The sequence below is a fragment of the Paralichthys olivaceus genome, chromosome 12 (genome assembly GCF_024713975.1).
Source record: "Paralichthys olivaceus isolate ysfri-2021 chromosome 12, ASM2471397v2, whole genome shotgun sequence".
NCBI classification, from domain to species: Eukaryota; Metazoa; Chordata; class Actinopteri; order Pleuronectiformes; family Paralichthyidae; genus Paralichthys; species Paralichthys olivaceus.
In genome coordinates, this window is record NC_091104.1 from 12,753,179 (window position 1) to 12,777,834 (window position 24,656).

The window sequence follows — 24,656 nt, forward strand, 5'->3', positions numbered from 1 at the left end:
ACTTGAAGGCTGATTGATTTAGGGCAATCTGTGAAAAAAGCCAATAAAATGCATTAGTGATCAACGATTACAATGACTTGCCCTAAAAAGCTTGTTGAAGAGACATTACAGACTGGCTGTGTAGAAGAGGCTAGTTACCAGAGATTTCTATGGTCATTTAGAATAACAGCACAACTATCATATCTTTATTACCTCTGATGAGGAGGTTGTGTTTTTGTCACCATCTATGTATTGGTTGGTTTGTTTGTCATCTGAAAGGATTTCCATGAAACTTGATGGAAAGATGCCACATGGACCAAGAAAAGACCAATTTCGGAGCAGATCTGGACAAACAGCAGATCCAGGATTTTGTTTATTATGTTTTTTGACATTTAAACATTTTACCAAGGGAACAATTCATGGATCGTGATGAAAAAAAATATTTATGGGACTAATAATTAGGATTGTATGTAATATGGTGTGGCTTGATAAAGGGGACTGCCTTGGCAGAGTATGTTGTATACTTCTAGTTTTGATTGTTATTTCATTTGAGTTAAAAAAAAATGCAGAATTTTTGAATGATTCAGATTTACACTTGAAGCTGCTTCTGATCAGCTTCACAGACCAAACCACTGCTGCTCTTTAAGTCCTCACTCACCCAGGGCAATCAGGAATAAACTGTGCAATCTCAGTTTATTCCTGATTGCCCTCATTTACTGCTGGCTTCAACACTTGCAGGTGGCTTTAAGGACGCTGTCAAGCAGCTGCAAAGAGGACATCATCCTCATTAAGATGAGTGACAGGTGCTGGTCCCCAACAATCAGGTGACAGAGGAGGACAGGACGCACGTGACATGTTGTTTTTCTGAGGAGGAACAGGGTTGATCTCGCTTCTAATGCCTGAGGATGTGTTGAACTGAAATATGGACTTTGCCAGGCTGAGCAATAATTGCATTGAATTGTGTGTGAGAAAAGGTGTCAGCTTATTAGAGATGAATCATGCAGGTAAACGGGTGAAAAGGTTGGATAAATGCAGGCTCCCTGCTGTTGTTGTCTTGCGCATCCTCCCCCTCAGTCTGGCTGCCTTCCTCCCACTCTGCTCGGTCTTTTAATACTCGGTGTACGTGTGGCACAATAGGATGCAGGTTGGTGATGAAGTTGATGACAAAGAGTGGTTGGGGGACAAAGAGAACACTACAACAACACCATTAATCTCGATTATATTCTGAGGCAAACATATAGACACAACAGCGGCAGCAGAGCAGCTCAGAGACACATAAACAGGATTCCTTTAATAAAATAAAAACAGGGGTGCCAGCTTTATAGACAGAGCAAGAGTTATGTTATTGCACTAAGAGTCATAAAAAGTTTTAATGCATTCAACAACAAATTAACTGACCTCAACAAATCAACTACATAAATCATAGCGTGTACCGCTGGAGGTTGGGTTTAAGGGCTGCATTTAATCTGTGTCTGGGGAAAACCAGTTTCCAGCAGGCGCACTCCGTCAGCAAGTGCTGTGGACTACTTACCTATTCTATGTGTCAGTCCCGGTATTTGTTTACTTCAGTGCTCGGCTATCAGCTCTCTACAGCGCCTGGGCAATTTTCGCTCTTGGCTTTGGGTTTTTTGATAGGTCAGCAAGAAAGGGCTTTGGGGACCAGTTGAAGAGATACACGCTTTAACGTACATGCACCTTTGAAAGAACGCTCACATATGGACTGTACACAGAAACGCAGGCATAGAGAGATATACACGCACACAATCACCAACCTGTCTGAAAAAGAGGCTTTCAAGAGAGAGGTTGCAGCATTTGAGAGAAGTTAACGATTTAACTAGTTTTTACTATTGTTGAAGCTTTGAATAAACAGGCGACCAGCGTTAAGGTTCTAGCAGTGGGGGAGGGGCAGTATGCCTTAAGGCTGTGGACCGGGTTGAGCATGGTTTCTTCCAAGTCCTCTGATAAACTACAGCGGTGCTCTGCAAACTAAAAACCACGGGTTGCCGCCATGTCATTTTGAGAATTTGATTATTTTCATTTGACCATATCTCCATTATTCCATGATCTCCGTCATGGCAACAACACTCACAGAACAAGTAAAAGCACAGCTTGTGATTTGTCACTGCAATTTATATTCATCTGAATTACAGATATTTGATTTTTTTAAATTGTTAACTTGGGTCTGAAGATTGCGTCGAATGCTTAACAGATTTCTGAAATAGCCGACATACTGCGTAATGTTTGAAAAAAATAACAGCAGTTAAGCAAAGATTTCAATAGTAAAAAAACTAATTCATTATCATTTTATGAAAAATCTTTATTGCAAATAAACCTGGTAGGATGAATGCAAAGTTGTCTAACTTCATTCTGCACCACAGATTAATTGTAAAAAGCTCTGCAGACAACTTCCACCACACAGACAATGTAAAGTGACAGTATGATGTAGAACTGTTACAGGCAGCAATAATTGTGAAGTAGAATACAGGGCTTTAACACGGACCAAGAAAACAGCCCATTCCAAACAGGCAGGTTTAGAACAGTCACTGCACTAGTGTCATGAAATACATACTATCTTAAGTCAATGAGGGTTAAAAACAAATGGAGGCATTAAGTGTGATGGAGAAGGTAAAACCAACTCTCTGCGCTCCAGCTCACCCTGGGATTCAGTTTCTTAACTTGGAGCCAGTGAAGCATTAAATCACTGCTAACAGGCCATCAATTTGCACCGTGACTAAAACCCACACAGAGCGGCTCAGCGGCAGCAGCGGCGGTGTCTGTGTTATTTGATTCAGTACTAATTTACACTTTGATAGCCTTCTGTGTCTGGATCACTTTTTGATATCACACTTTCAGGGTGAAAAGGTGATCTACTTGTTATATCTTGATGATGCAAGCCTAAAGCAGTGTGCAACATACACGCACAAAGACAGCATCTTCCTCCTGTTTCCCATGGTAACAGGACAGGAATAACTGTCATCAGGTGAAGTCATTCCTGTACACTTGCCATTTCCCTCCTCCTCCATTTCCTCTCCCTCCTGCCTCAAACTCTGTCTTCATCCTCTGCCTTGCTTTTGTAAACTATCAGTCTCATCCATCTGTTTCCTCCGCGACCTTAGAGCTCTCCTGACAACGAGAGGTTACAGTTGCCATGGAGATAACAAGCACACTAGCTCCATTAATGAAATTAAGTCAACATCTCAACACTCTGGCTCACAAAATGAGCAGATGGCAAATTCCACAAATATGGTTTAGGTTTCTACCTCGGCACGTCTGCAGTGTTTGTGCTCAGCAGCTACGTAACGTCTGAAGAGGCACTGAATAGCTGCAGGTATCAATACTACATGTGATTGGAGGACTTAAACATTGTCATGTTGCTGTTTTTATGCAATCAATAAATTAGGCCATGCAACATCAAAACCCCCCCGAATACAATACTATTATACTATTATTATATAACCACCATTTTGACTGAGGTTAAATAGTCTTTTCCAAATACAGCAGTGTTGCTACATCATGTTGATGTGTTCACTGTGAACAGAATAGATTAAGGGACACACCATGAATCAATGGAACACTCTTATATACATCCTTAAAGGTCCAGTGTGTAAGGTTTGGGTGAAAAGGAATTATTATCAGATATTAAATGTAGAATAATCCTCATGATGTTTTCATCAATATGTATGGATCTAAATTGTATGAATTGTATTTTTCTTTAGCCCAGAAAAGGCCCTGAATATTTAAATACTGCATATTTACATTGAGGGGGTCCTCTCTACGGAGGTCGTCTTGTTTTTTACATTAGTCCAGACTGGACAAGCTAACCCTCTTTTGAGTTTTTATGACAACTAAAGGCTACCACAAGTTCTCTTTCATGTTTGGAAGGGGAGGGTGAGGTCAGGGCTGTTCAGCTGCAACATGCAATTTCAACACTATCACAAAATTCCACACACTGTACCTTTAACATTTTAAAAGCCAGATGATCGTCCACTTTCTGCATTTTAAACGTCTGCAGATTAATGGGCGGGTTGCAGGAAAAATTCATCTACATTTTACATCTACAGAGTTTCCTGAGTTTGCAGCTGTGTGAACAGTTAGATCCGAGGGAGGCTGAAAAAAGGCCACTGGGGGGAAAAAACTACTTACATTTACAAAAAAAAGAATCACGCTCCTCTGCACAGAGTTGATGTAACACCAGTGTAAAACAGTAGCATGGGCCACAACATACCCTGCAGGAATAATAAAGAGAGGAAGAATAAGCTGAAGTCCGGTACACAGGGGTGACTCAAACCATTAACAAGACAGTAGGTCTGACCTGTATGTCAGGAGGCAAAGGACGTGACGGCTGATATGAATCATCCTGTGTGTAACAATCAAACGGCTCATTGGCTGTCGGTGAGTCGCCAATACCATCAACTGCACCAGTTGTCATTCAGGAGTGTCAAGTGTTTCCCTCATAACTTTTCTCTTTTCTCATTACAAGATTTTCTGGAGCAGATTTTGCACGATGTGCTACCACCTGAGCTGATGTGCTTGAAGTTCTGCCAATACGTAGTCCGAGGCAGAGCTCTTCGCCCTTAGCACAGCGCGAGGAAAACTCATGCAGGAGTGCTCGTCAGCACGCTGAGGATGAGGAGACTGATGTCTTGTCCGTATGCTCCCAGACTGCAGCGTGATTTGCTGCTAAAAGCATCTTTCATGCAGAGCTGAAGGCGTTTTGTGCTCATGAGAACTGCAGAGTTTCCTAAGCGCCTCATTGACGGAGACTCCTGCATCCTCTCCGATAACCACAGGTATCCCAGCTGTTGAAATCAATGTAACGAGACACAGAGCAAAGAGAAAAGAGGTGAGGAGCCAAATCACTGAGGAAATGACAGCACCATTTTATCTTTCACCTTTCACCAATTAAATAGAACACTCATCTCCAAAGTCACACACAGGTCTCTCCTTTGTGATTAATTACGGCTTGCGTTTGGAAGTTGAAAAGCCAGAAAATAGAATTAGCCCCCGATTTGGCATATAGCAGTCAGCTCTTCTCCTCTTCCTGTCACCCACAGAGAGAGAATTAGTGAAGCTAATGACACTTAGCTACAGTCAGGGGGTTTTATGAAATCCTTGTGAGGACGAAAATGTCTGTCAAGAGACTAAACTGATGAATGATTCAGTCTTTTTAAGTGATGAGCTGCCACATCAGTGTTAATCACCAGCAGAGCTGCAACTGACATTTATTTCATTGTAAATCCAGTGTACAATTCTTTCTTGACTATTCTTTTCATCGAGATTGTCAGGAAATGTCTTGATGAAGTTTTCCAGTGTCTTGTTTTGTCAAACAGTTAGACGGAACTTTTCATATTTGAAAGATTTAAAACTGTTAATTTTGGCCATTTTTGCTTTGACTTCAAAAATCATATGATCATCGTAACAGCTGTTGATCGACTATCAGCTGAGAACAGATGTACAGCGAACAGTGACATCATTGTTGGACTATAAGTACTGACAAAAAAAGTCCTAGTACTGCAATGAAATTAGATATGGTATCATGTACACCAAAATGTAAATACTTCAAATGATCATTACTAACATGGAATACACTATTGTGATGGAAATAAAGATGTACCACTATGAGAATGTAATAAATGGGTTGGGTGAATGATTCAAAATGATTATAAGATACTGCAGTAATATATTTTTTAGTTATCACATAGTAAAAACTGCTTAAGATGAAGACAAGTCTTTCCGTCCTGTCACACCATCAGCTCATAAACAAGATTTACTGCATGCAGTTAAAAGTAGTGAGGCTTTCAGGGACAGAGTAAAACTCAATACATGATACTTCAATTCATTTTTAATAATAATTTTCTTGACTGAGAAAAAGATGCAGTTTGACAACTTATTTTCTATGACCTAACTACCGCAAGAAGACATAATAACATATAACGGTATTAATCACGTACTTACCTATGCATCAGGTATTTAAATCTTAAGTCAGACCTTCTTCTTCCATTTACACTGGAAGATGCCCCACAAGCATTCCATTGGTGCATGCTCTAATCCAAAGTATAACCACATATTGTGACCTGTAATGAAATAAAGCCATTAAACCATTTGTATGCATGTGTGTGTTTGTCTATATTTCTTGTGTAATGGCAGATGTACTGTTGTGTACCATGTCAGTAAGTGAACCACATCACGCTCCACCGGGCTTGATCCAGTCTAATGATCCACCATAGAGCCGCCCGAGCAGCCGCACCACGCGTTATTATCCAGCTAATTGTGTTTAGAATTCAATACTCGAGATTCATTTCCTGCGAGCCACTGTTTGCCAGCTGAGATTTGAAATGAAATGATCTGTATCAAACCCGCAGCATGGCGGCTGCATATCGACAGAATGGGGGATTTCTTTAATCAGATTCTAGAGTGCACTGATAGACCTCGCTGAGGATTCAGATGAAATTATTTCTAAGCTCTAGTGGACGTGAAATGAAATAATCTGCAGTGGTAACGTGCAGATCTAACAAGGCCTCTGTAACACGTGCTGTCTCCTCACCTGCGTGTCTCCTCTGCTCAGCGTGGGACGAACCTTCACGGAGATTAGAGGTAAGACTTGTATGTTATTGAGATCGCTCCCTGCAGATGCATAATTACTGGAAATGAGGTCTGACTGCACCGAGGTCACAAACACATGTACAGGAACACACACACAATCACATGCACACAGACTGGAGCTGAAACTTGATTCATTTCATCAAAGTCGGACCATGTAGGTTTTTGGGGACCGATGTCGATTTTAGGGAGTATTATTAAAAACCGATGAATCTGTCAGCCTCAAATTTTGATTATTCATAAATTGAGTGTGTTTGTTTTGACTGACCGACCGATTGATACTGAGTTTCTTTTTACATTTGTGATTTTGTAGACTTCGCTGAGGATTCAGATGAAATGAGACACACAGGTGAGGAGACAGCACGAGTTACAGAGGCCTTGTTAGATCTACACGTTACCACTGCAGATTATTTCATTTCACGTCCACTAGAGCTTAGAAATAATTTCATCTGAATCCTCAGCGAAGTCTACAAAATCACAAATTTATTGTGTTAGTTAATTCATATACAAAATAATCTGAAGTATTACTTTACTACTTTAGTTTATGACATTCACATCAGCTTCAGCTATACACTCGAATAATCTCTTCAGCTCCAAGAGCTCAAACCAAAACACACGTACGTACAAGATACGATTTAAACAGGAAGCAACCTGAGCAGGTAAAAAAACAAAAAAACCCAAAGACCAGATGAGATCAATGCAGCGGGAAGAAAAAGAAATTAAATCGATGAATGACTCCTTCACTTTGATCCTTAGGCTCATACAAACCTGAGACACTTCATTAAAGAGGACTGACTGATGTGGATCTTGGGCGAGAGAATCACATCACTGCTGTTATGCGACGCTCGGACTCTGAGCTCAGTCTCTGGAGGCTCGAAAATAAACACGCAAGCAAAAGCCGAGCCAGGGGATATGAGACTGGAGGCCTCTCAAAAGATTATATCACATCAGAGGAGGCAGTTCTCCTCCCATCTGCTCGGGCCTGTCTGTTTATAATGTGTGTGTCCTTGTTCCAGTGTGAGAACAAAAGGGAGCTTTTCTGGCCTCGTGCGACTGGGACAAGTAAAAGAAATAGAATTGCGGATCATTTGCATATGTATCCCTTCTACTCTTGCTCTCCTGACTGCAAACCCACACACCTGCTTTATCCAGAAATGCCTCCTCCAGACAGCATGATACATGTTTATCTGTGTTCATCTGTCATTTGTCATTGAGCCAACATATTCAAGCCGTTTTTCTTTCTGGATGAGACGCGGGCCGCATCTTACAATTGTGCACGAGAAGAGATAAACAATGAAGGTGATAAATAGGAAAGTGGAGTACATTTTCCCTGATGGCTGCTTCGCCACCATTTTCAACATCTTTATTTCTGATCTTATGTTGTCTGCGAGAAGCGCAACTCGTAATAAGAGAATTAGACTCGTATTGTTAGTGGAAAGAAAAATACCAATCGCTGCTCTTGGAGGGGGATAAAAGGAGATTGGGGATGGCAATAAGTGCACTAAGAATAGAGAAGGGCATTACTATGGATGACATGAAGACAGTGTGTGTGAAAGGGAATCACTAATTATAACGATGAAGAGGACAGAGTTACTTAGTTAGATCTGGTTTATGCTCGTCTCAGCAGGATTAAACAAAAACTACTAAATCAATTTTCTTCAAACTTCAAATCAAGGAGGAACACCTTGACTTTAACATTGGGAGATACAATGTTTTTTTTTTAATTTGGTGAACTACATTAACTGAAAACAACAGCTACTTACTTGTACATACAAACACATGATTATGCATGAATAAAGAATTAAAAGCAAAAGAAAGAGAGAAGGAGACACAGACAGAGGGAATGGGCAGAAACAAGCTGTTTGAGGCTGGGACGACCTGCTGGGATCTGGTGTAGCTTGTTAATGTACAGTACCATCCAGCCCCCCTCTCTCTCTCTCTCTCTCTCTCTCTCTCTCGGGGGGGTCATTCAGTTTGGTGCTCACTCTCTCCCTCTCTGTCTCTCAGGTGGGAGGAGCGTGTTGCACTGGGACGATGCTCGATGCTGCAGTCCCGTCCAAACCTCCAGGTCCACCTGCAGCAGCAGCAGCAGCCGGACCGCGGGCGCACCTGGAAGTCACTCTTACATGACACGTCGCTCGGATTAACACAACAATCCAAATGCATCTAATATGAGCGCAGACGCTGGGACACACAGCACCGGTGCCACATAAGGTAAGGTCTATTTTTTTCCAGAAGAAGCCTCGAGATCATTTAAGTTAATTATGTTTTGAATCAAACATTCTGGTAATTTTGAGAATAAGGGCTTAGTTTTTTACTCTATGGCCGTGCGTAATGGCATACGCATATGGCTCAGGTGCGCCAATTCTATTATATTCCCATAGACACTAATATTACAGTGATTTACCTTGCAGCGTGGTTTTCATTCTGATAACGTTATCATTTCACAGATGTTTGTCTTCGTCCCCATGCACCTTAGAGAATGTGTCATATCTGGGAAGCACCTTTCTCCATCCTCATTGTGATGCTGTTTTCGTCCCATTAACTTTAGAGTTACGTGCAGACACTGAGCGCACCTTTTTATCGACTTTACTCGCTTTGTGTGTTGCAGGATAAAGAGGGTCTTTGCTGGGAATCACGATGCATCTCACAGCGGTGGTCTTAATTCTGGCCGTGACAGGCATCGCCAAAGGTAATCAGAGTTTTTTTTTTTTTTTTATCATTGCACCGACGAAGACATCTGAAAAACTAACTCTCCCTTTGAAGAGATTTACTCTCTGCCCGGAAGGAAACTATAACAGATGAATATTTCATTGCTCTGAGTTTTGGCTGTTTTTTGATTTTTGATTCCCGGTCTCTCTGTCTCTCTCACAGGTTGGGATTGCAGAGGGTGCAACGCAGAAAATGGGTTTTGTGAGAAGCCGGGGAAGTGCAGGTATGACTACAAAACCGCCTCAGATTCCTGTGTGGACGATGGAGCCTCTTTTCCATACATTGCTGGAGCTGTTAATGTCTGAGAAATGCAATAACAATCCAGCCAGCTGGATCCCCCTGCCTTTTCTGGATCTGTTTGGCCCTCCTATTGTGCAAAATGCCAAATCAGACATCTGTTTGAACAGTAAAAAGCATTGTTATCCTAACATACAGCTCAAATACTTCTGGTTACACATCAAGTGTTTTTGGTTACTGCTATGCACTCCTGAGCCAAAATGATTGGAAAAGAATTTAAGCAATTACTGTTTAATGGAAGATAATGTTCAGTTTCACCTTTGCTGTGGAGGCAGCCACAGCAGGGACAGCCACACACCTGAGAAGATCTGTGCGTGGTGTATTAATAGGTTTGGATTGTTCCCTTTTCCTCTCCTTCAGGTGCAAACCGGGCTGGCAAGGAGACAAATGTGACCGGTGCCTGCCGTTCCCCGGCTGTCTGCACGGCACATGCAAGAGGGCATGGCAGTGCCTGTGTGAGGAGGGCTGGGTGGGCAGCCTGTGTGACCAAGGTGAGTGTCATTAAGCTCTCAGACGCACTCCTATCTGTGTCTGCCTCTAAACGCTCGCTGACAAAACCAGTGGCGAGGGTGAGTCACAGAGCCTCAGGAACAAAGACACACACACACACACACAACCAAATGAAGTCTGGGTAACACGGTTTCATTCTATTTTTAGATGGAGAAAGTTAGAGTGGAGGATGAAAAAAGGATGGAGGAATCTAGGACAATGAAAGCTGCAGCCACAAAATAATCCTCATTATAAAATGCCATCCCCTGCTTCCCAATTAAGGAAGACACATTTTAATAAACCTCAAATGGTTTGTGTTGTGGCAGAGAGAATGTAAATGTTAAAGCTTTCCAAAAGTCACATTTCTGTAGATGCCTCTATTTAAATGTAGCACTTGAGTAATAAGTCCTATAATATCTACAGTTAATATTATTGAATGGAAATGTTTTGCTGCCTCTCAATCAAAGGAGGACAGAAAGAAAGAGGAAGGTTTTTTTTGGCTTGTGGCTCAGATTCACCTACTTATCTTCCCTCTCTGTGCATCTCTTATTCTGTTGGAGCATATAAGCTGCTCGCCTGTGTAAATGTCGATGGTTATGTTCTCGGTTTTGCTTCTGGTGACAGTATGCTGCGGTGGGGGAGTGTGAGTGAGAAAGTGCAAACAAAGGAGGGGGAGGAAAAACAGGCAGAGAGACACAGAGTCACACATCAAGAGAGAGACAAGAAAGGTCCAAAAACAGCATGCTTCTTTTTTTTTCTTTAACAACAGATACGCGCCTGTGCTCATCCAGGCCTTGTGTCAGTAATGCCACCTGCATAGAGACGGGAGAGGGCGGATACCTGTGCATCTGTCCACACAGCTACGCTGGAGAAAACTGCCACCTGAAGAGAGGAGCGTGCCTGACAAACAGGTACCAGCATCTTTAATCTGCATTTATATTGTAAGCTAAGAAAATAAATCAGTGGCTTTACAGCCTAAATTCCTTTTTCATCATTAGGAGCAATAATCAATACATGGTACAATTTATGTCAGCTCTCTCTGTATCATCGGGGCAGCCAATCGAAACCACCCACACTGTGACTAGTGTGCTGGTTAGGGTCGGCAGTTAGAGGGAGAAATAATGGTTTGCACAAATGAGACAGTCTGTTGTGACTTGTTATAGGCAGTGTGTTGTTTGTGTATTTTTTAGACAAAGAGAAACACTGGCTTTGATACAGCTCCCCCACAAACACGCACATACTAAAAAAACATACTAAAAATGAACAACTGGCAAGTTTCCAGGGCTGCGAACGAAGCTTGAATGGAGCTTCGGCTCATTAATCATGGTCAGAAAGTCAACTTTCATTTTTACGACTGACGTCTCTATGAAATCCAATAAGGCAAAGAAGAACACGGTGTATGCTGTGGAGAACAGCAATAAAATCTACACCTACAATGTATATAAATCAGATCCAAGCACCTGCTGCAACTTGGAATTAACTTTAAGATATAATATGTAACAATTCTTCATCACAATGAGAGTGAGAGATGAGCCAAAATGTCGTCTGGACCTAAAACACATACAAAAACATTCGCTGTTTGTGATTTGTGGAGAAACCTGGAACTCGTTGGACTGTACGGTGAACAGAAGACGTTTGACTTTATGGCTCAACTGTCTAAACTGGAGGCCCCAAAATATTGTCCGTTACCCAGCATCATCTGATGATAATAATGGGCTCTAATAGAGGTAGCATATTAAAATAGCTGCAGTTACAAATCAACTTTGGCACTTATTAGGAGTCGTGATGTTGTCCACCTGGAAAATGAAAATCTAATATTCACTCTCCTACGAACTCCAGAGGGAAATCTCTTCCTCTTCAGTTGCTTAATGCTCCACTAATGCTCACCAGTGAGTTATTAACTGGTGTCCACTGAGCCGGTACTGAGTCTTAGTGACTTAATGTGTGCTGACAAAAGAGCGTTTAGAGGGAGTCGAAGCAGTAAAGTTGTAGCAAACTGTATGTTGGTACCTCCATTTTAAGTGGTTAGAATAGATATGTTTACTGTAGAAACCTACAATAAAATGTACAATACCTTCCTGCATGTTTAGGCCAATATTTTCTTTATACCAGTAAAACATACCGTAGCAAACGATGCTATAACAGAACGGGACATAACTGTGCTTACATCCCCCAAAACAAACACAAGATTTGTGCTAGGCTTACATTTTTTTGCTTTCACGCCGAGCACAGGAATCCTCTGATGTGGAAAGAATGAATTTCAGAAAATTCATTCCCCAGCTTCCTCTTGTCACAAATACAGCGGGAGCCGTGTTTCTTGTGCTCCTCATTGTTGACAAGCAGACACCTTTATATTGCAGCCAGCGCTGTGTACCCGGGCAGCATTGTAAGCTGCGTACCGGTTCAGAGGAAGCATGCTCTGAACGTCAAGATTTCAAAACTGAATCACTCAACAAGGCTGACACATTTTTAAACTCTCCTCTATAAAGTATATGACAAGAAAATCAAACGTCCTTTGTCGGGATTTGTAGGACACGATTGATGTGTGCTTCACATATCCCACAATCCACTGCCCCCTAGGCAGTAGTTTAATCATACATTCAGGTAGTCCTTGTGAATTTGCCTTCAAGTGCTCATCACTTACTGACAAATATATCACATGAACAGAACCAATTATTGTAAAATGTCAGAGGAGGATGGAAACGATTGAAGGAATAAATAACACTGTTGATGTGTGTTAAGAGCCTGGATGTGTTACCAGCGTCAGAGATAAACTGAAGTCACCATTAACTGGTAATCATCATGAGCCATTTCTACACTGTGGGGTGGAATTGAAGGGTTGAAGCACATAATGTAAAACAATCTGTAATCAGGAGACCGCAATTTAATTTTTCCCAGGGAAACCACGCCTGTCTGTTGGCATTTCCCGCCATGTTTGACTTCATGAGATGATGGTGAAAACCTGAACGCACCAGTAGCTCTGTCCTCATCTGGAGGGCTGGGGCACAGGCTCAGTGAGGCCTTCAGGAACATCTGAAAGGACCCACCGTCACGGGCCGCCTCCTTCAAAGTGTCTCGCTAGAATTGGCACACAGCTCGAGCATGAAAATACAGTTAATAAAAAAGAGATGTTTTTTAATACCAACTTATCCCTTTCAAATACCTATACCTGGAATTTGCACACATTAAACAGTGCATTTAAAATAATAACTTATTTAAAAAAGGCGTATGCTACTAACCCTGTATTGAAGGGATGATTGCTGTTATTGGTGTATAGCTCATTGATAGTGTTGTAAATGGAAACACTAGTGCCATCCCATGAATCTCAAGTCTTGCATACAGCAGAAACCACTATTTTACTTGTTGGACTCTCCGGCATGAAATATTGCAGAATCGTTGACATTCTAACGAGCTCTTGGGAACTGTACACTACTAGATATCACTTCTTTTTGCCACTCTCAAAACAGCTCTTGACAGTGGCTGCTGCTGGTCTGTGGCAAAGAATAAGTGACTTCCAGGAACAGAAAATTGCAGTTTTATCTGGATAAAACTAATATACTTTAAAGACATGGAATTGGATCGGTATACTCGCCAATGTCCGATATCCGCATGTCCGATGCTGGTATCAGTATTGAATGAAATTCAAAAAGGACCAATGAATCATCTGGATTTCTTTTTGCTGTCGGATTAGATTCAATATTGACTAAATGTCCACAACAAATCCCACCACTGGATTACAGACAGGGCTGCTCCATGAAGCGATCCTCCTTCTACCCATCAGATGAATATGAAAGACTCTGGAGACGCAGCGAGCTGACACAGCCCCTCCAGACACCGCACCCCCACCATGTTCGTTCTGTCAGGCAGCCTTGTTATTGACTTGAACGACACACCTAAAATTCAATAGCCTTCAGCTTAGTGTCAGTGAACTGACAGATCTCCTCTCTCACAGAAAAAAAATATGATCTTTTGAGTCTTATTATTTCAACGATGAGATGACTGGAGCTTCACTCGTACGCCAGTGGACTTGATCTACCCTAAATAAAATGCCTGCTCAAGGTTTTATAATCAGCTCCTCAATCAGCCAACAGAGACGTCTACAAAATATAATATCAGTCTTTAGACTTCTAATCAGACAGGAAGTGAAGAAGTTGAATAATTACATCAGCTACTATTAGAGACATTGATTGGTTTTATCAGTGCACTCACTCGCTTGGACGCATTGATCACCAGCTGCAGGTACAGAGGCAAAGATCAGAATAGTTGTATCATTATTATTATTCATTTTACCGGTAGAGATTTTGAATATGCAGAAAATGAGCTGTAGTGTTTTTCATTAGATCTGGGTGACGTGAAAACAATCAATACCAGAATAATGAATTGTTCTAAAGCTCAAACAGAGGATTCATTGATTGTTTGTTAGTAGTTAGTAATTTGTCAGGCACAACACTTTTCCAGTTTCAAATGGGCATTTACTTTTTATTTCTACATTTTTATCACGCATATCTTCATGGTCTCCTACTGTACTGAAGCTTTAGTGTTGTCCTTTAGTTTAAAATCCCTTTGGATAAAAGCATCCGCCCATTCAGAAAATGTGAAAGAATTAAGAATATAAGCTTAAAATACAATAATTAAGAATTGTCCTCAGCATTTACTCAATCTTATTAATGTTAAATTCAATTACTGTGACCCAGTGGAAGTATGATAATATATGTATTATCTATCAAATATATGATATAAGATATAAGACTGCAGACCATAGTATATAATGATGGATGGTGCTCTTGATTATTTGACGTGTATTTTAGTTTTTTAGATTGGCCCATGTCCCATCCACTAACATGGAGAAGACAGGGTCTATGACTATACTGCAGCCAGCCACCAGGTGGCTTATATATAGTCAATGCTGCAAACATGACGTACAACAGTCACGTGTAAAAACAGATGAAAGCTGAACGATTATTTCCATCATGGTCTTATTAGAGAAATAATAAACAAACATGTTTGGCATATGTTATTGGCACCTACTTCTTTACCATAATATAAAACCTGTCTCAGTCTAATGTTGCTGTAATGATCCTGTTTTGTAAAACAGCAGTGTACCGGCCTGAGTGTGAAACTTTACCCATAGCACTCAGGAAACTATCCAGGAACTGCAATATTTACAGAGCAGAAATATAAATATACTGACTTCTGATGTTGATAAGTTTTGGGGATCTGTGTAAGCAGACCGTGGCACCGCAATCAGTGTGATTGAACTTGGTCCCCGACAAATATTAATGTTGCACTATCTACTGTGGCAGGGCTGCCTTCCTGAGCATGAATCTAGTCCTGACAAATGAAGTGTGTGAGCCAAGGCCACCAGTGACCGCTGAAATCTAAAAATTAATCTGAATAATTAACAGGAGCTTTTTGTGCAATTACAGCCTGACCTGCCATATTTAACAACTCAATATTTCCTGAGCTTGTTTAGTAATCCATACATTTTGTCCTCAGTTTTTCCTAAATGACGGTAAGAGTCATCCCTATAAATCAAAACCACCATAGTTATATATTCATGATTCTCATGGAGGTCACATTATTGATCGTTATTATCGATTGGGCACATTAAAAAAAGATCACTTTAAAAAATAATGGCTTCAGGAAACTCCCCTGGGGGACCCCACAAATCACAAATTAAGGACTTCCGTCCCTAACATCTTCTTTTTCAAATCTAACTGTAAAATAGGATCAAACCCATTTCATGGATGCTTTACGACCACAGTGTAAAATTCTCAGTTTTAAAGTTGTATTTAAAACTACTAAAACCCTGTTGTACATTCATATTGTGCTGCTCTGTCCTTCAGCTCTCCTTGTCAAAACGGAGGCACGTGTACAGACACCAGCGGTTCAGCAGCCTCCACTTCCTGTTTATGTCCCCCTGGATTTTCCGGAGACTTCTGCGAGATCAGCGTTGACAGCTGCCAGCCTAACCCCTGCCTTAATGGTGGCAACTGTACAAATCACGGCCTGGCCTTCACCTGTCTCTGTCCGCACGGCTTCACCGGCTTTACGTGTAACAACACCAGCAGCCTGTCGCCCTGCGCCGGCCAGCCCTGTGCCAACGGCAGCACATGTGTTGGTCAGCCTGACGGAACCTTCCGGTGTGTTTGCCAGAAACGGTTTACAGGTCCCACATGTTCCCTGCAGCACAGACCGAAAGCCAAGCCTAAGCCTAAGCCTGCCAGGCCTGCGGACCACAAGGCGTTTGCACTGACCCCGCAGCATTACTCCCTTCCTGCTCACGCCTTCCACAGGCTCCTCAGACCGCCTGAGAGAGACCTGCTTAAGATCACCCTGAAGGAGACCGTCCACTCCCCCGGTGTGCTCGTCACCCAGGGTCAGCTCATTTGCTTCGGCATACTGGCCCTGCTCACCTGCCTGGTCATCCTGGGTACCACGGGCATCGTGTTTTTTGGCCGCTGCGAGACGTGGCTGGCTAACGCCAAGTACAACCAGCTTGTTCGGCAGCAAAGGGAACACCTGCTGAGGGACAACGGCGGTAATCAGGAAGAGCCGGAGCACTCAGTGAACATCATCCTGCCGGAGAAGATTAGACTCACAAGCTTTGGGAGACACTACACATCCATTTGATTGAATTGTCTGTTCCCTGCTCCCTCTGGAAGGAGCTTAATATGAATGTGTTAAAATAACAACAAAGGAAATATGCTGTACAGTCGTGTTTGTAAGGTTAGAGATTCTGGACGACAGTGGAATATAACTGAATGTACAGGTAGAGTTGGAAGTAAACTGGATGACACTTCTTTCAGTATTTCAAATTAAACTAAGTAATGATACCAATGATTTTTCATTTGTTCACAAATGAAAGGTCAGATTTTATTACCATTTCTAGAGCTGCAATGATTGATCAGAGTAGACCTCCAGAAAATTAACTGGCAACTATTTTGATTATATATGAATAATTTCAGTCTTTTGTGAAAATGTGAAACATTTGCTGCTATGATGATGAAACTGAATGTCTTTTGGTATTGGACTTTAAAATACACCACAATAGGCTGTAGGATATTTGACTGAACTTATGTAATTTTTTCTGTTATTTCTGAGATAAAATCACAAGTTGAGAAAACCACAATCAATTTGAATAATTAAAATGTCCTGCAGTCCTAACAAATCTCCATACAACATACTGTGAATTTTCCATTTCATTAATACACATAGTGAGTTTGTAGATATGTGTAATAAAAACGTGTATTACTACATTCCACCAAAAACAGCTTGACTTTCAAATACTGAATGTAATAACTCACTAATAACAGTGTTGCTGTATTTATGTACCTGGAAGTCATTCCCCATATACTATTGAATTTGCTTTGTAGATGCATCACTTTAGATATTGGTTTTAAAGGGATATACGTAGATGTTAAAGACATGGATTATTTGTAGGACTGAGCAATATGGCCAAAATTATAAAATAATTTCCTATTATTTATTTTAAGTTCAAAGAATTTTGAAGGTTTTGGTTTAAACTCTTTATGAGCAGAGAATGACCAACACTTTAAAACATTTTACAAATCTGAGGCAGATGAAGTATGTGTTATACCTCCTCATTGTGCTTGCACAAAGCAATATATCCATAAATATAGTGACCTTTTGTTATATTGCTATTGATGATATTGCAAGAATTGTTGATATCGTTTTATTAGATATTTCACAGCTCCTGGAGAAATGCCACTTCCTGTCTTAATTAATCTGTTTGTATCCCTGCTATGAACGTCTTCACGCCTTCATCTCTTCATCAGCTCTAGTAAGATTTTTCCAACACTGTTTCTTACTTAGAGATTGAGAGTTTCACAGATAAACCACCATGCATCTGTTACCCAGTAAATATGTCGTTAAACAAGTGTCACACTTTTCAAACTGTAAAATATTCAGTACTGTGATATGAGGATTTGTGAGGCATATGTTCAGCTCACATTCAGCCTGCAAGCAGATACTGTAAATAATGTGGTGAGCTTTGTTTATCTTGTGCTGTTAACATCAGAGTTACATTTCAGGTTGTGTTTTTCATTGTGCTCATCAACCTGTGGACTGTGCATCAAAAGACTTAGGTCAAAAAAACATTTACAGGTGGCATTTCTACAGAGGGCGGAGACTGTGCAGAACCTTTTTGTATTTTTTCCAAGTCTGCGATTCTTGTTGTGCCAAATATTGTATGATGTTTATTCTACGTTTTTAATAAATATATATATAACAAAACTATTCCCTTTTGTGAAGGTGACTTTAGTCTTGTTTTTGATTGATATCAACATCTTAAAGACCACCAGATTTAAACTGATCTCCTTCTGCTGCTGTCTCCACACAAAATACAAAATCTGATATTTGGTTCTGCTAACACATCTGAGGTTTACACATCCACTGTCCCCAAGTGGAAGATACAGATTCGGACAACAGTCTCTGTCTCCACCTTGTGGTGCGAGTTATCTGCGGTGCATCGACAGAACTGCAGCACACAAACATCTCTATGGAGAAAGACAGATGATATCTGTGGTGATGTCAGGTGGTTAGAACACACTACTGTTGAGCAGAACTGTGATGTGACGGCCCCTTTAACTTGTCTTGTCCTGTCGAGCGCAACAAAACCAAGAGAATGCTGAGGAGGATGTTAATCGAGTTTGGTTTGTACGCACCCACGCTGTCCTGAGAAGAAGCTCCATGAGGCAACGTCAGTGAGAACATCTGTGTGGGTGGATAACAGGAACACAGGGGCTTTAAAACATGAATATTTGTTTCCTCTGGCTGCTGTTGTAGGATAAATATGTACCACACTAAAGCACTAATGACTCATATCAGTCACTTTTTTGTTTTTGTGCAAATCGCCTATTGACCAGATTCAAATTTAGTGCTGTTGATTGAAATAACTACAGTTTTTGAGGTTTTATTTGTGTGTGCTTTAATCTGAAACCTTTACATTTAAAACACAGTTTGCCATAAACTGCATCTCACCGATGTTATTTAAAGCAGAAGCGAGTGAGTCAGCTCTTCTGCTTTCATGTCACTCTCCAAAGAAGCCAACAGAGAGCAGTGCTGCAGCAGGTAGGTTTCTGCCCGCTGTGCTTCAGGCTCGATTTAAAAAGTCTAGAAAATGCATGTCATCGCTCAGTGTGACCACGAGGTGTCATCCATCCAACAGAGGATGGAGGAAATGCTGTGGTGTGATGTGTCACTTCTGTGGAAACACTGGATTTTGAAGTTAATTGTGACTAATTGACTGTTTTCACACACAATTGCAGCAACTGTGGTTTCTAGAGGCTGTATTCAAATTCCAGATTATTATTTTCTACAAGTATCATGTGTTAAAAAAATATGATATTATAACGTATGAGAGGAACAGCTGAATTGAATTGATGTGATAACAATTTCCTCATTTCCAATTTTGCTGCTTTCCTTATGTACAATGATGCAAAAACTGTAACAGGAGATGAGGATCAGTTGCTGGGCTATTTCAGTTCAGCGTTCGAGTGACATTTTAGTGGGTTTTTTTGTTTTCTGCCACACTACATAAAACCATTTCTCACTCCAGACTGAACATTATTGGAAAACGTCTCTGGGACTCCTGCTGCGTTACTGCAAGTCCCTGACCTTCAAAAGCAGCCTTAAAAATCTCTGGTGGTCGAGGAGCTCGGCACAACAGGGATCAGTTACATAGGTAGAAGGAGTTACAATGTTAGACTGCGTATTAGTATTTAATCAGCATGGGTAGTGCATGTATTAGTCTTTTTCTAAATGCTGTAACTGGGCATTAAAAGCTTCATTTCAGGGTTAAATCAGAACTTCAAATAAAGGTTTTTGAATAACTTTTGTCAGATGAACACCTACAGTTCTCTCAATTCCAGGAAAAAATGTCCATGGTTTTCAAAATGTCTTCTTATGTTTGTTTATACCAGTAAAAAGATGATTGTTTGCATAGTTTTTAAATTAACTAAATGAGGTTTCACTTTGTGCTGAGGCCCCAGGGTTCCCACCACTAGATATTCATTTGCGGAGTTATGGCCCTGAGGAGGGAAAGGGCCCTCACCTTCAAAGCTGACCAGAGAAGCTATAAAAAAATACACCTCAGCAGACCCATTGAGTTCCCTTCGAGTCATAAAACATAATCAGGAAAAAAAAAAGAGTGAAATCTCTCCCCGAAGCCTGAGACCCTTTAACCCTTAGTTCCTGTGCGCCTCACCACTGACGGATGAGACCTAATATCCATGGAAAATCACATATGGAAAGAATCCAGATCCAAAATGTTCCAGTCAGGGTTTGGTTTCAGGGGTGCACACTGGACAAACTGGAAGTTTCACAACATTTCACAGAGGCAGGTACCACTCGGTCAATCTGTCAGCTCCACACACAGCAAACACTCTGCGCTCGTGTGTTCAATATGTTCAATGTGTTTAATGTGTTCCAGATGAGCTCACTGTGAAACCCAGACAGCTCTGATGACAATGTACTTCAACACTCTCTTACTGGTTCCCTGTCTTTTTGCCTTGTGACCAATTGCATTCTGCAGATCTGTTGTTTATGATCAGGTCCATCAAAGCAATCTTCTTTCCTTTTTCCTGTTTATATGAATACAGTTAGAGCCTGGTCTGAGTATAACAGAGATAATTTAACTTTTAATATACAGAAAATTAGAGTTTATTTGAAGAAAATATCTCAAAATGCATATAGGTTTGTGGTGCATCATGAATTTCTGCTTTCTTTTCTTAAATGGACTCACTTAGGCCAGCAACTGACTTTGATCTACATTTAGATGGTTATCATTACACAAATAATCAGAACATAGTGAAAATAGTGAAACACAAGGTGAGGTGGTCTTACCTGAGCAACCAAAAGTGAAACATCAAAATGCAGTGTATCAATAAGAATAATGAGATTTGAGAAGATGAATCAGATGTTTGGTATTTTTGCTTGATAATTGACGACTGAAAGACGAATTGATAATCAAAATACTTTTTATGGACTGACTAGGTGATTAATGACATAGGTTTAAAGTCATAACTCTATATTGCTGTGCTATTAAACATTATTCAAACATACTGTTATGTTACCTCACCGAGCACCAATGTTGAGTGTGAACCTGCAGCAGAAGATAAGATTTCCTGACAATCAGGGATTGAACACTGGAAGGATGAGATCCTTTTCAACCCAAACCTGAGAAGCTTCTCCCTTCCAACATTACAGACATCACGTGACATCCAGTTTGCAGCAGACGAGGCTGTGATTCATACCCAGCGTTTTTCCTGGTAAAAGAAAAAACCCAACACTTTACTAACAGTGAGCATCCTTTGAGAGTCTTAAAACCCTGTGGTGTTGTGTCTACACTGATTTATGCCCCATTTGTGAATGTGCCTCCTTGGTGGGGGTAAACTGCACCAGACTCGACCATGAATAATGTCATATGTGGAGGCGGGGGGGACCAAAACATCTGATGAGATGTTGGTCCACACACAGGTTGTGTCGGTGTTTGTGTCACATATCTGGTTTCTGAGGCGCTGCTTCCCTGCTGCGTCTTCACTGTGTCATGACTCCTATCTGAGGGTTGTGACTCATGGTATTGATTGTATGATTTCAGATATAATGAAGTCTCATGGGAGCGATCGGTCAGCATTAAATCACTGCAGTTACATGCATTCGTTTCCATGGGAATTCTGAACACAGTTAAACGCCTCCACTCGTAACACTTGGAGCGCTAAGCTGTGAAAACATTTGTGTGTTTAGACCCTTATAGGTGGATATATCACTCAGCATAATAGGATCAAGTGTGATTATCCTCACTTAATTGTAGGAGGTCAAAGGCTTAGGAAGGGGCTGTGGTGAACAAAGCGCGGCTTCTTCGCTGCAGCATTAACCGGAGACCTATAATCACCATCTATACAGTTTTAAAAGAGGCTGACCACTAATTAGATACGACACACTTCAGCCTGATTGCAGGGACCAAACCAGATTTTTTGTTTCAGACAAACCTCAGTGAATGAAAAAGACATTGAGTAGAATAAACTGTGTCACATGAAAAGACAATACTGTTGAAAAAAAAGATTTCTGTTGCTCTTCCCTTTGAAAATATGTTCATTTTGCCACAAATCAGCGTTAGAATATTGCTATAATTGAAGTTTTCCCGATACTTTTGATATGTTTGAAGGTTCAGTGAGGATTTCTCATTTTTAAAGTTATTTCATATGTTCTGCTTCATGCACAAATTTCAGATGCTGCATTTGAAAAGGGGATTTTTCTGCAGGAACCCAGGGGAGGTCAGTTGTCCTTTACTGTTCAGGAAATTAAACATTCACCCTGTTCCTCTGCTACATGTATGAGACTGTGAAATCTATACACTGCATTGCTCTTATTACAACAACAAAATAAAGAACACAGCAGCTCCCTTGCACGCAGACAATAAAAATGGGAATATTTTATATGAAAAATTAAAAAAAAAAAAGCTGGAGTAGATCAAAGCTTTTTATTGTATGAAAAATATATCCATAAAACGTAACAATATGTACAAAACAGTTGAGAGCAGCAGCTTCACTGTGATCTCCAGTATGAAAAACATCAGTATCGGTTCTCTGGACTCAGCCCGTTTAAAAACCGAACTTCACAACAGTACTGAGGAGCACAGTGATGCGCAAGACTCACCATCCCGAGGATTCAATGAAGGCGCATTTACACACGGAGAAGAAATAAAAACAGAACTTTTGACACACAAATACTTTTGTTCACAGACAAACAAATTGTCTAAACAAAGCTTTTTTTCTGAATGGATCCTAACAGGATGCATGTGTCCAACACGACATGAAGGAGCCTACATTAGTACATCCGACAATGTTAAACAAATTACTTTGATCCAATCATATAAAAAATAAATACACTTAATAAACCATTAATGAAGAGACAGTCTATCTATCTGGAGTTATAATACTGAAAATTCTGCAGCATTGTTTCTTTCTGTTTTCTCACAGCATCTGTGGAATGATGGAAATGAATCTACACATGAATAACTAGATTACTGGATTTCTCCAGCCTCCCTCTGTATTGATCCAGCCAGTCTCTGAGCTCTGAGATCCGGTAGCCCTCAGGTCCTCTCCCGCCCTGGTAAACTATCTTTCCCTCCTGTAGAATATAAAGTCTGTCGAAATAAGCTCCATACGCGGCATTGGATGAGTTCTCCATGCTGTCGACGACCACCGGGCAGCCGGGCACCTCCAGGCGCATCAGCTGCGCCGCGTTCAGCCGGTCCTCCAGACACCGGTGCCTGGGGATCTGATAGGGCGCGTCGGTGCTCATCCAGCCATCGGAGGGGTGCGCTTCCTCAATGTACACAACTAAAGAGTCTGCGATGTCTCCGTTCTGTTGCACAACTCCCTGGAAAGCCTTGAGACGCGCCATGAACGGTGGTCAGGTGCAGCTGCCAAAGTTGAGGATGAGCGGTCTCTTGTCCTTCGCGTAATCGAGAATCCGGCTGCGCCGCTGATCCTGCAGCTGAACAACTTCGGTGTTGGGCGCTCCGTGTCCGAGGTGCGCCGCCTTCAGAAAGTCCAGCTTGTGGCCGTGCCACACGGCTTTGAGGGACTCCAGGCTGAACAGGCGATTGGAGTCGGATATGCAGAGAGGAGGATCAATGGCATCGCCCTCCTGCTCCTTCATCCTGAAGAAAACCCTTTTCCTAATGCAAATAAAGTCAAGCAGCCAAAACATGACCGCTGCCACCAGGAACCGGGGCAGCAGCACCAGGCAGACTATGGCATTTTTAATAGCTTTGATAGTATTCATTATCACCACACTGACAACCCGAGTGGTCTTGCGCTGCGCACGATCTTGTGGGTTTAAGTTGGGTTACTTGCAACTTCCCCTCTTTTTATAGCACCGGCAGATTTGAATGAATCACACCCCGCCTCCAAACTGGGGCCGAGGCCTCACATGGTGGGGATTACCTTCTGTCAACTCCACAGCTCTTGAGTCACAGCCAAAAGCCGAGGGTGCGCCACAGCAGTGCGTCGTTTAGACTCTGCCGGGTATGAGGTTTTTTTTTAAACAAGGACCCTGTTAAATTTGTACTTTTTAAAACTATACTCTCATGATGGAGGTGTGATCAAGTCGTTAAAGTTTTCAACCATGTCTTGTGCGTCATGTGTGAGAGGAGCCTAAAGTTGGTGCTGGTGCAACAACAATGAGTGCAGAACATTTGAGCAGATGCTGCCACTCTTGTAATCTACTCCAATTAAAGAACTGGCCTGTTTCATTGTCCTCAACTCATCCAGTCACCAACATGGTTTGTCCTGATGCCACTTCACATTAATCAACCACAATGCTCACGTGAGAGATACAGTATAACTCAAATTATATCACATCTACATGAGCCGAAACCATAGACTGTATATAAAGAGGCCGAAACTCATGTTTAACGCATTTATAATTAATACTACATGACAGTGTGGTCTGTTCAGGAGTGACACATTTAATTAAACTTGGAGAGAAAGTAAAAAGGAATTATTTCGACCAGGATAAATTCTGGTGACGTCAGAAATTTTCTTTCTTAG

General features: G+C 41.3%; 2 protein-coding genes across 2 annotated transcripts; one reads left to right on the top strand and one right to left on the bottom strand.

The window, feature by feature from the left end:
• Positions 1 to 8,581: 8,581 nt before the first annotated feature.
• On the top strand, positions 8,582 to 18,336 carry LOC109627988 (protein delta homolog 1). The gene is made up of 6 exons (XM_020084831.2): positions 8,582 to 8,793; positions 9,191 to 9,271; positions 9,454 to 9,514; positions 9,949 to 10,079; positions 10,847 to 10,988; positions 15,924 to 18,336. The coding sequence occupies exons 2-6, from the start codon at positions 9,220 to 9,222 to the stop codon at positions 16,708 to 16,710; spliced, it is 1,173 nt and encodes a 390-aa protein (XP_019940390.2). The 5' UTR covers positions 8,582 to 8,793; positions 9,191 to 9,219; the 3' UTR covers positions 16,711 to 18,336.
• A 4,228-nt stretch (positions 18,337 to 22,564) lies between these two features.
• Positions 22,565 to 23,967, bottom strand: dio3a (iodothyronine deiodinase 3a). The gene has a single exon (XM_020084813.2). It carries the CDS (start codon positions 23,887 to 23,889, stop codon positions 23,104 to 23,106), a length of 786 nt encoding a protein of 261 aa, XP_019940372.1. The 5' UTR covers positions 23,890 to 23,967; the 3' UTR covers positions 22,565 to 23,103.
• Between the last annotated feature and the right edge of the window lie 689 nt (positions 23,968 to 24,656).

Coding starts and splice junctions, on each gene's coding strand:
- LOC109627988 (XM_020084831.2), top strand. CDS start 9,220: ATGCATCTCACAGCGGTGGTCTTAATTCTGGCCGTGACAGGCATCGCC. Junction 9,515..9,948: donor GAGAAGCCGGGGAAGTGCAG/GTATGACTACAA, acceptor CCTCTCCTTCAG/GTGCAAACCGGGCTGGCAAG. Junction 10,080..10,846: donor GGGCAGCCTGTGTGACCAAG/GTGAGTGTCATT, acceptor CTTTAACAACAG/ATACGCGCCTGTGCTCATCC.